Source organism: Carassius carassius, chromosome 2, assembly GCF_963082965.1.
Source record: "Carassius carassius chromosome 2, fCarCar2.1, whole genome shotgun sequence".
In the NCBI taxonomy this organism is placed as follows: domain Eukaryota; kingdom Metazoa; phylum Chordata; class Actinopteri; order Cypriniformes; family Cyprinidae; genus Carassius; species Carassius carassius.
This window is the reverse complement of record NC_081756.1, coordinates 34,969,830-34,982,215: the sequence shown is the minus strand read 5'-3', so window position 1 is coordinate 34,982,215 and position 12,386 is coordinate 34,969,830. Positions and strand designations below refer to the sequence as shown.

At 37.9% G+C, this 12,386-nt stretch overlaps 1 protein-coding gene across 1 annotated transcript in view; it reads left to right on the top strand.

Annotated features, from left to right (window-relative positions):
* Positions 1-723: 723 nt before the first annotated feature.
* LOC132109280 (recombining binding protein suppressor of hairless) overlaps positions 724-12,386 on the top strand; it is a 45,522-nt gene continuing 33,859 nt past the window's right edge. The window contains exon 1 of the mRNA XM_059515302.1: positions 724-878. Coding sequence (XP_059371285.1) covers positions 859-878 — 20 coding nt within the window. The 5' untranslated portion in view covers positions 724-858. The remainder of the gene's footprint in view (positions 879-12,386) is intronic.

Sequence of the window (12,386 nt, the reverse complement as noted above, 5' to 3'; positions counted from 1 at the left end):
AGTCATATATTGCATTTCTGGGGCTTTATATTCACAGACACTAGTCCATGTCATGTTTTGATTCAAGTGTACTGACCTACTTTTGATTTAGTCATCCAAAATGTGGCATATTCCGTCCGCGTTAGGCATTTCGTTTTTATGACTCTACGAACCAGACTGTATTTCCGCATCCCGGAAATTATTAGGGCGGTATGTCTCAGAATAGTCAGTGCAATTTGGGAAAGAAATCAGTTAAATCTGTATTTGGATGTGTGTAAATATTCAAATGTAATCCCCTTTGTAATCGTAAAAAATTTCATAAGTAACTGTAATTTAATTACTAATTTTTTCTTAGTAACTGTAACTAATTACAGTTACTATAATTTTGTAATTAAATTACGTAACGCCGTTACATGTAACTAGTTACTCCCCAACACTGTACATAACTAAGCTCCATAACCACCCACTATCTTGTGAGCAAAGCTTATCAGACAGGAGCCAGGGAAATCTCAAGCTTCAGCGTCAAAATGTCTTGCCGATTCCGCCAGTAAAGGTTATTTACGAGCGGGTAAACACTACAGTTTGAGCTCTGTGCTCCGCTACCAATCTCGCGATGACACGAGCCTCGCTCACTCAGTTGTATGGTGAGAGTTTTCCTCCTCTCGCGAGATCAGAAGAGTTTCCCACGCCTGTTGTTGTGGCGTCTGCCCTTTTCTTTCACTCACCCTGCCCCCCCTTCCTCGGTCCTCGTCACCCGCCCCCTTTCTCTCTCTCCCTCACTCCTTCGGTCTCCAGTCTGCTTCTGTTGTCTCGGCGGCTGGTAGGGTCTGGGAGAGAGGATCTCGCGAGTCTTGGAGTTTTGGTGAGAGTTTGTGGAAGATGGCGCCTGTTGTGACAGGGTAAGTCTGAGATTCAGGACTGCTGCAGGAGTTCAGCGGCTCTTAAACACTTTCTCGCAAATTAACGGGTTAAATGAAAAGATGGCGGGTTTCTTTTCCGTTACGCACGTGTGCTGACTGTATACTGTGCATTTCTGTGCTCAGCCTCTTCATAAGAGCACGCGGAGTGTGTGTTTTTATATTTTGAGTGTAGTGCGCGTGTTGTTGCATTGAGCCACTGAGCCCATCGCGGCTCGCGTGCATGAGGAGTTGAGGGCCAGCCAAACCGTTTTGTATTGACTTTTTAACCACACAATATCAGAAATATAATTGGGATTTTTAACAAAAAAATAAAAAATAAATAAACAACATCGCTGTATAGGGAAACCCCCTATGAACGGATTGTCCCCAGTAGTCATGGTGTAGAGGCACATTGTATGGGTTGAGTAAAGGTACAGTGGCTTTGTTTCAGGTTTGGTTTCGTTTGGGATTGGGGTGGGAAACACCTCCTACCTGAATGTGTGCTTTTGTTGCTGTGTCGGTGGTCTGATGGGTTTTATTGATTGTCTGCAGGGAAATGTGCTCGATTGTGAAGTGTTGTTTACCAAACAGAGCCGCTGTCTCTGCTTTCGTTCACTCGGTGCAGACGAATGATTATTTAATGGCAAGTGCAACTAAGGACATTATAGCTCGCCGACTGGAAACAGAAACATGGAAACGTTTAGGAATCGTAGTCTTTTGCGAATGAATTCCTCGCATGGCAGTGTTTTGCTTGTGTCACTCTTGGGCAACACTGAATAATGTGTGAATATGGCAGTGTTTCTTACTGAACAGCGTGGCTGTAGCGTCCACTCTTAAATGATTAAATAGAATAATAATATATTCATCCAAAACGTTTATTTATATAATTCACTTACATGTTTTTGCAAATATTTAACTGTGCGTCGACTTATGAACAAGGAATAAAGCCTATAATTTTCACAAACCTCAAGTTATTTCATTTCGAGATGTACGTCACTCAACGTAGTTCAGTCAGTGCTTGACTGATTGAGTAAATGATTCGTTAGACTGATTCACTTTGGTAACTGCTGAGTCTTTGAACGATTCATTAAAAGAACTGTCTTAAGAGTCAACTCTAGAAATAATTGATGTATTATTATTAATTAATAATTTAATTATTTATTTATTTTGGTAATACCGCAGGTGCAGACTGTTTTCTTCTATCCCGGTCTCACCAGTATTGATAACTGTAACAATAACTATTTTAGCATCCAAGGCGATGGAAATAAGGTTCTGTTTATTGTAAGTGTATGCTGCAGTTTTATCACCTGCCACTAAATTCTCCAGCTCTTTAAAGCTTTGTGGGTTCAGATTAGCTGTCAAAGTTTTTATGGTTCTTCAGATGGAAAGAGGTTTCTAAAAGTGACTTCACTTATATTGTTCCACTTGGATTTCCCTGTTTTCATAGAACTAGAATGATTATTAAAACGTTTTCGTCTTTTGGGAAACTTTTTTGAAAACTGTTGCATTTAGTGTACATTAATATTTATTTTCATGATGAAATTTATACTTATGTAGACAGTGTCTCTGGTACCTTTTGTAATCTTTGTACACAGCCAACTAGGTGACAGACATCCCCTGGCTGGGATTTTTTTTTCTCTTCCTTTTTTTTTTATGGCGAAGGGTGTTGGTCGTGGCAGACTGTTTATTTCGGGGCTTTCCAGCGGACCTGGACCATAGCCGTTTTGACAAGGAAGCCAACGACTGGTTGACTGACCACCTGTCCAGCTGATGTCCACCAATGATATTACAGATGGCATGATTGTTAGCATGTGTGAGGGAGACATCATGCCAGTGGCTGCTGAAATTAAAGTGTGGCTGGCCTTTTACAGTTCACTGCACAGCCTTTTGTGAGGTGCTCCTTGTTTGACCTGATAAAGCTTGGGCTTCTCATGTGAGACTGGTGCTCGTTCAGTGTGAAGCATGAGTGATCCTTCTAAATCCCTGTTAACACCTGGTACTAACATGGCCTTAGTCTATCTTCTTCAAACAGTTTTCATAGAATTGGACTTTGATTGTTTTTTTACTAAGGAGGAATGCCATTCTTAAACTTGCTATATATATAGCTTTTGGAAAGGTCACCGTGGTGTACTGTGGTGCTCATACAAAACAACTCCATTCTTTGGTTTAAGAAAGATCTCTAGCGTGTGGAGGAAAAACAATCCCAGCATCACCTTGAATGGTGAAAGCATGAATCACCTCCAGCACAACGCAGCCCGTATCCTGCTCCAGGGGAAGGAGATTTTATTTAACATTACACAGACCAATTTCTCCATCTGTTCTTTTTTGTAAAAAATTTTTTCTCTCTTTAAAGCATATGCGATGTAGACTTGGATTGAAGCCCTTTTCAGTTGTGTATAATGACACAATAAAGTCTGTCCGCTCGGGACAATGAAAGGTGTGTGCCTTGATAAACAGGTAGGCCTGTGTGTGTGAAAGAACTGTTCCCCGGGGCGTCTCTCCTGCATTAAAACCATTATGCAGACAAGACGCTTTGCAATGCTCAGCATAGGAGTCAGAAGCTCGAGTTGAGGGACATTCGGTGAGCTGTCTGAGGAGAAACGAGATGGTGTGTTAGCATAAAAGAGAGCATGAATACGGTCTCATCCTGCTGATCTTGCATCCTGCCTTGTACTTGAGCAAAGGTAAGCCAATAAAGAGAGGCTTGTAGTTGTAGTTTCTACCTAGGCTGGATGGTGCCTGTTTTTCTCACCTTCATGCAGAGTTGCCATCATTATTGGGGTCTAAATCTAACCTTAAATTGTTGGTTGGTTGAGGCCGGATGTATAAAGGAAGAAAAAAGGAAGTTCTCTGGGTAGTGTAATAAACTTGCCTGTTGCATCATTTTCGTGTTTGAGTTTTATCTGTGACAACAGCTAATTTATATTTCACGTGTTCTCATATCTGTTTGCTAAAACATGTCATCAAAGCACGATGTTGATTTGAAATGCGGTCATTTGAGGTGGCTAAGACTGTTGGGGCTTTCCTCAGCGGTCACACCAGGAGCTTAGAGGATGAAATGGCACATTTTGAAGGCATTTAGCTTGGCTCAGAGTCTGCATGGCTCCAGCATCAGTTCTGGTCCTTTGCCATGTGTTGCATTCAGTAACCGTAATATGCCGTCTGATGATTGTGGAAAAACATTCGCCGTCAGTCTAAATCAAACTTCAGAATTGTTTCAACCATTGGAAACATTCTTTCTTGATTGACTGGTCAGTTGCCTTGTGGATATATTGTTCGTAAGGAGCTTATCTCCTTGCCAGAATGGGTTTTGATTTCACTGGCAATGAAGAGGAGGAGAACAAGAAATGTTATTTACTTGTGTGAGCTTGGAATGTTTTAAATGGTCTTAGTTTTGTCTTTAGGGATCAAAATGGCATTATCATACAAAGCCAAGTAATTGCTGCTGTGGTTTTATGAAAAACTGGGTAAAAATAAAAAACCCAGTCCCCCATTGTGTTTGACTTGGCATAGATTATGTATGAGGTAAAGAGAGTCAGAGTGTGCAATGGTGTTTGTGGTGCCCTTTTATTCTTGAATTTCCTCATTCTTGCACTGGCCGGTTGGTTGTGATTACAGCATAGCCAAGGGAACTTTGCTTTCTTCACTGTCAGCAGTTTTCCCTCTCTCTCGCTCTCTCTCTCTCTCTCTCTCTCTCTCTCTCTCTCTCTCTTTTTTTTTGTGTGAAAAACATCCAGGATGTTTCATTCAGAAAACATGGAAGTGATCGCTTTGTCTGTTTCGTATTTGATTTCGGACTAAATTTACCCATATTTCCTGAAAGTTGTGATGATTATGTATTTGTCCAGAAAACCTTCGTATTTATCTTCAGTATGGTATGCTTGAATGTGTCGGGGGCCTCGTGAACCTCTGTATGAAAAAGAAACAAAACTAGACAGAAAAAAAAGCTTTGATTGTCAGAGACAGGAAAATGGCCCCTTGTGGATGAACAGTTTGTTTTGGCTTGGGGAAGGACCTCAGCGCTGTGGAGTGACTGATTGACAGTGTTTATTCTCCCGTGGTCCAGCTGTTTTTAAGAGTGTGCCCTGTAATTGAGCACAGTGACAGTGACTTTTTTTGATACATTTCAGACTTCTTGAATGTGTTGGAAGTTGGAACATGTAGCCCCCCCCGTAACAGGAATAAATGAATTAAACCGGGGGTTTGAAATGTATCTGGTGTGAGAAATTGTTTTATTTGAATGAATTTTTGTTATTTAAATATGTGACCCTGGACCACAAATCCAGTCTTTAAGTGTCAGTTTTTTATTGAGATTTATACATAAATAAGCTTTCCATTGATGTATGGTTTATTTGGATCAGACAATGTTTGGCCGATATACAACCATTTGAAAATCTGGATTCTGAGGGTGCAAATAAATCAAAATACAGAGAAAATCACCTTTGAAGTCATCCAAACTAATTCTTAACAATGCATATTGCTAATCAAAAATTAGGTTGGGATATGTTTATGGTAGGAACTTGATCTTTACTTGATATCTAATGATTTTTGGCATAAAAGAAAAATCGAACATTTTGACCCATATAATGTTTTTTTTGTCTATTGCTAAAAATATACCCCAGCATCTTAAAACATACATATAACACACAAACAATTCAAAAACAGTGATTTGATATCAGCCTATATTACATTCAGAAAATGTTGTTTTTTTAAAGAAGTCATTTTATTCTTACCGAGGCTGCAGTAATATTGTGAAATATTACACTTTACTGAACTGTGTTTTATATATTTTTATATATGTTTTATATATTGGGGCAGCTGTGGGTAACCATACTTGGCAAATGTCACGACTTTCATATTTAAAAGAAATATATATTTTTGCTGTGATTACAAAGTGATTACAAAGCTGAATTTTTAGCAGCCGTTTCTCCAGTCTTCAGAAATCATTCTAATATGATTTGTTGCACAAAAACATTTGTTGTTGTTATCAGTTAAAAACACTTCTGGTGCTTGGTATTTTTGTGGAAACCATGTTACATTTTTTAAGGACTCTGTGATGAATAGAAAGTTTAAAGAACCAACATTTATTTCAAATAGAATTGTTTTTGTAACAATGCAAAACTTCTGTTCAGTTTAATGTGTAAAGTATTAATTTCTTTAAAAAACGAACAAAAAAAACTTACACCAATAATTGTTATCTGCCAAAACATGCGTGAACTCCTAATATTTAGCTACTTATTACCAGAGTGTGTGCATATCTTGATCCTCCATTAAAAAAAAAAGCCTTAATGTCATCCAATTTCTGTGTGGATTTCTTTTGGTCAGAAGGACACTACTCCTGCTTAGAGAGTCTGTGGAGCACAGCCTGGCCAGCATCTCTCCAGGACAAGGACATCTATTAGACCGCTAAGCGCTGTTCCTCAGGGATCTGAGGTGAATGACAAGAGACATTTGACGTGACTGGCACTTGGGAAGTCGAATGCAGGAATGGCCCAGCAAGGTCTGGATGACCTTGCATGAGTAGTCCTTTCTTTAGAAACACAACCTGTGCTTGACAGCGAAATCACGCAATGGTCAATAGGTCATAATCATTCTAATTTGGTGCTTTGAGACAATTTCTTGTTTGTTAGAAATATTCTATCAACAACCTGGTCTCATCATTTTTGTTATGCTTCAGTACGTCCAGATATTGATGAACAAATACATGAATATGCAGTGCTTAAATTTATTAGACCACGTCCCCCCAATGTATGGTTTGTGCCACAGCTGCTTTAAACTAACAGTATTTGTCATTACCAAAATCATTTTTTATGTTTCTGTAATGGTTAATCCACCGGAATATAAGCTCTTTAGTCACAGAAGAGTTTCTAAAAAAAAATGTTTTTGCTTTATTATGACCGGTGGCTATATAAATTATAACTTCTTATAAAGTGCTTTACTATTTATTTCTGCATTTCCTGTAAATCAGTACGTTCGAAAATTCATGCATAACAACAATAATTCGATTATAGCATTATAAATACTAGTGTGACTAAAGAGCCTAAACATACTGGAAATTTAACCGTTTAGTACGATGAGCTGTTATATATCAAAAGCTCAAGTAAAAGTTGATTTCTCAATACATGAGTCATTTAAGCACTGTAATAAATAATGGATGATCTATCAGTGGCCAAAGGTATTTGCACATAATTGGGAAAAAAAAACTTTTTGTGTGTGTGTGTGTGTGTCATTGACACAGGTAGTGATTTTTATGTTTGTATTTATGTGCACATAAACCTAAGCCTAAATCATGTAATTTATGAGGATTATTTTAAGATCTACACACCGTGTTGTGCTGTGGTTTGACTTAATTGAGGCCATCTGCTGTAAAGCGAAGACATACCGTTTCCTGTTTAATTGTCATTAAACAAGCAAAAATGAAGCAAAGGCAGTTCACAGAGGATGCTTTTTTTTCTGATTTTGTCTGTGCTACTTAAAATGTTTTATTTGTTGGCTCTACATATGATTCAGCTGCTGGGCCATTTCAAAGTGTCTCATTGTTTTTTTTCCACCTTGGTCTGTTAGTACTGCGTAGTTGAGGTCCTGTGTTATGTGTGACCATTGCACTGTTTTGTTGTCCTCTATTACTAATTTTTTTTGCTTATATATCACTATTTATTACTAATAATTTCTAATTAAAAGGAAAATCAGTAAGTGGTCCGATTGCTATGCATTGTAAACTTGAGCCTCTGAGCTATTTTGTCAAATTAATGAATTTGTAGCCACTTCAGTTAAAAAAGACAAAAGGAAGATTATTGGATGTCATTATCAGCATGACAACATAATGTCGGTGCATCCTTCCCTGCAAAATAATTTAGTGACGTATAAAGAAAAAGATGTCAGAAAAATGTCTCTTTCTATATAAAATCTTTATCTTTTTTTATATGAACTTTACGGTTTTATTTGTTTGAGGACAGAGAGGAAGGATGGATGTACTTGACTTTGGTGGGATTGTCCCCTTCAAGAGTTCCTTAAGTTAAATCTGGACTTGAATGAAGGAAAGAGAGAGCTAGAAAGCTGAAAGAGGAACAAAGAGTAGCCCTGAATGTGTACGTTTCCTCTGTTGATACAACCACGCATAGAGAAACCAGACTGTGAGTTATAGCTGACATGTGTAGGCAGCACATCACCACCTTCCTGTGTATTAGACCTTGTAACCTCTTGCCCAGCTACAGATCGCAAGTGAGCTTAAGGTCGTGTAAGGTTTTTAGAGTTTCCCCCCCCCCCCTGGCATCTGTCTGTGGAAACAACGATTGTGTTGATCACCCTACAGATCAGCAGTCACATCATTGGTGCTTTACTGGATCCACGAGGGGTAGTTTTTAAAAGCAAACAAAACGAATGTGTAATGTGTTGATTATCACAATGACTTTATAACTGGAGGTCACAAGATCGCTGTCACTAAGAGGTTTTAATGTGGACTGTGTGACTGTATGGCTTTTCAAAGTCTATGTAAATTATTTTGTACATTACTATGTACATAAGGTTTGGATTGATTGATGCTTTTATTCAGCAAGGATGTATTTAATTGATCTAAAGTCACAAAAAGACATTTATAATCATGTTAATCCTAATTTATATTCGTAATAAATGCTGTTCTTTGAAATTGTATCCTGAATCCTGAAAACAAAACAATCAGTCGAACAAAAAACGTAGTATGGTTTACATAAAGATATTATATTTCATTTAAAAAAAACTTTTAATGGTAGGGTAGAAGTTTTATTTTGACACATACTTAGTTTTATTGATTATTACAATGATGACATTAAAGAGATGGTTCATCCAAAAACGAAAATTGTCATCATTTACTCACCATTATGTTGTTGCAAACCTGGATGAGTTTCTTTCTTCTGTTGGACACAAAAGAAGATATTTTGAAGAATGTGGGTTAACAAATAGTTGCTGGTAGCCATTGACTTCCATATTTATACCATATATACCATATTTCCAAAAAATACAGTGGAAGTCAATGGCTACCAGCAGTTGTTTGGTTTACAGCATTCTTAAAAATATCTTCTTTTGTGTTCATAGAAGAGAAGAAACTCATCCAGGTTTGGAAGAGCAATGTAGGTGAGTAAATGACGACAAAAGTTTTATTTTTGGATGAACCATCAGTTTATTTGGTTGCTTACATGACACACAGTTTCATAAAATCACATCATAAGAAAATAGATTTAGGTTAGTATCTCAGTGCAAGAAGCAGATCTATTTCTATTTTTATGTGTTAGGTCCCAAATCTTATATTTCCCCTTACTGCACTATCCTGTTCACTTGCTGTTTAACAGAATCAAAACTAGTTATATTATATGAAAAAGAACTGTCATTTTAGATACTTCCATGTTTTTAAAGGGGAAACTGTACTTCTAGTGATTAAGAAACACAAGTGAAAACACAAAGGTCACCTGTTCAGTCCCAGGTTAGGGTTAGACTAAACTGGAAAGCTCTTTGTTTTCCTGCACTGTAAATATTCCTTGGGCATAGACACTTAACCTCAGGTTGTTCTGGAGTTTTAGGCCCCTGCAGTTAGTGTACTTGAAGTTACGTTGGCTGAAAAGCTTTCACTAAGTGATGAGTAAGGTCTGTGATCTTTTTTCAGTTAGTTCTGGGACTCATTGCACAAGCTCACATCCTGTGCGTGAACGCCATCATACAATCGCCAGTGAGAGAACCTCGAAGAAGGTGGGAATACATTGTGACCCAATACTGACAGGGCGTCAGTGTCTTTTTCTTTTCTTCCCCTTTGTGTGGTTTAGCACTGGTTGAAGCATGAGGCAAACGAGGCCATCTCTGTCAGACATTTAAGGGGATGTAGGTTTTTTTTTCTTTTTTTCTCTTAAGTTGAACTAAAAGTGTACACATTGAGTGTGTGTGCATGCATGAGCTTGAATGTTTGTTTTAGGCGAATGACCAGCTGCGAAAAGGCTCTCCAGAAAGTCCCATATGGAGATTCTATGGGCTCTGCTTAATGTTGGAAGTGGTCTGAATGAGAGAGAGGGAGAAAGTTTTCTTTGACTCTTTCCCTGTCATTAAAATATCCCCATGTCAAAGAAAAAGCTGGCGTTCTGAGCTCAGCCATATGTGCCTTGCCCGAGGCGACCCGACTCGGCCCAACCTAACAACCAAACCAGAGTTGCCCTCCCTGTCCCTCTTCCAGAATACCCCTCCTTTGTGCTATTGGCAGGGGCATTTAAGGACAGGCATTAGGGCCAGGGCTCAGTAGCACCCTTCTCTTAAAATAGGGTCCTGCATATGACTTGATCCCCTCTACTTGCTTTTTGATTATGTGACCTCTTAAGTTTTGACAAGAGTGACGCCAGAGACTTCTCAATAAATGTGATGTTTTCAGATAGACCTCAGGATCATTCACAATGAATGGATCAGCCACATGTCCTTATTAGTGGACAAGTGACCTGATGCTATTTTTTTTTCTTGGATTGCACCTCTTTTAGCATATTAAAAATGTCAGGGTTAAACAACTGTCCCAATATCATAATGCAGAAAGCACATGTATATATATATATATATATATATATATATATACATACACACACACACACACACACACACAGAGAGAGAGAGAGAGAGAGAGAGATGTAGCCTATATATCTTTAAATAACAGTACTACTTTAGTATAATAATAGTTTTATGACTGTGTGTTGAATTTAAGAAAATGTAAAATGACAATATATAAGGACTGAGCAGATAATTGGGATATTTAATGAAACCTTAGAGGTTTCTGTCCCTCCATTGGAGGTCTAAGTAACCAAAACTAGATTAAGCACACATACACAGAGCACATATGGTAAGCATGGATGCTTGTGTGTGCATCACACTCTAAAACAAACCTCATCTATTCTTGGGCATCACACATTTTATGCCTATGTACGTGTATTACTCAGTGTTTATATAAAGTTAATAAAAGACAAAATTCAAACGGTTCATTATATAAAGTACCTGTATCTCTTCACAAGATTTGGATTAAACTGCTCAATTCATATTCAGTTTACACCTTTATGAATTTTGGTTACCCAGACTTAATGGAGGGACAGAAACATCTCAAGGTTTCATTAGAAAAACTGTATTTGTGTTTCAAATATTAACCAAAGTCTTTTGGATTTGGAGTGACTAAATTATAAAAGATAGTCATTGGTTGGGCTGTCCCTTTATATTTAGTTATTATCCTGATGTCATAATGAAGAAGAAATTCATTTATAGTAGTTTGGCATAAACTTATGATTTTATAGAATATATTTGAGCAAATCTGCTTATTAATGTCTGAAAAACTTATGTCCACCAAATCATTTGATGCAACCAATGCAAAAAAAAAAAAAAATAGTACAACCAGTGTGAACGAACCCCCCCACCCCCTCCAAAAAAATAAATAATAAAAAAAAAAAAAACTATATATCAAGGTCAGTATGTTAGCTATAATATCAGATAATTTACATTTTTATGACAAGACAGTTAAATGTCATTTGCGACCCCCCCACAAAAATTGTAGGTCTCTAGCTCTTAGGTGCATTAATAATGGTGCATGATATTTGTTAAAAAAGTTGTATATTTAAAAATATGGTGTTTACACTCACATACTTTCAGACAGTATGGAAAATGTTCCGTTTAAGTCGTTCCATTTAGAGTCATTATGTTGAAACGCTTCTTGAAAATAGTATTTATGTTTTTCAAAACCATATGAAACATGAATACAAAGAGTACATTTCTAAGAACTTGAGACATGTTTTAAATAAGATTTTTTTTTAATTTTCCATTTCTTCATCGTGGCCACTTATTGACCCACCAATTAATGAGCCGCTTTCAGAGCTGACCACATCATTCTTCCAAACGGATCAGCCACATGTCAAATTGATCTTCTCCAGTCATGGCACTTGCTACACTGCCCAGTATGAGCCAGCCCTGCCCAGACAAAATAACATTAATCAGATGAACTGGTCCCACCGAAGAGAACTTTATTCATGTATGTATGGAGTGTCTAAAGGAAAGCATATGGTTGGGTTTGGCTCACTGATGGTCAGTTTTACCACTGTTAACCCCTTTTTAGATCTTTCCCGTCATTTCCTCTCTCATTCTCATTTAGTCTTGGATTTCTTCTGCCATTCCTTTATGTGCAATCCAGATTTCCCCGGAGGCTTGGCAAGCGGAGGATTGTGAGAGTGTTTGTTCAGAGTCTCGTATCCTCATCATAATGTGATGGTTGGCTCCTGGGCCGATACGTGTTGGCACAGCTCGGGCCTCTCCCTACGACAAGTTTTGCCAAATGTCGTAGTCTAGTATATGAATGAAGCACATACTGAATGATTTAGGAGAGCCCTCGGCTCGCTGTTAGATGCTGTCAGAAGGTTCAGCATAATTCGGTAATTTGAGGTAACCACTAACTCGACTCAGATGACTTCCTCAAGTTAATATCGCTCAGCTCTCTGTATCATGTAATGATGAAAACAAATCAAAGCCTCA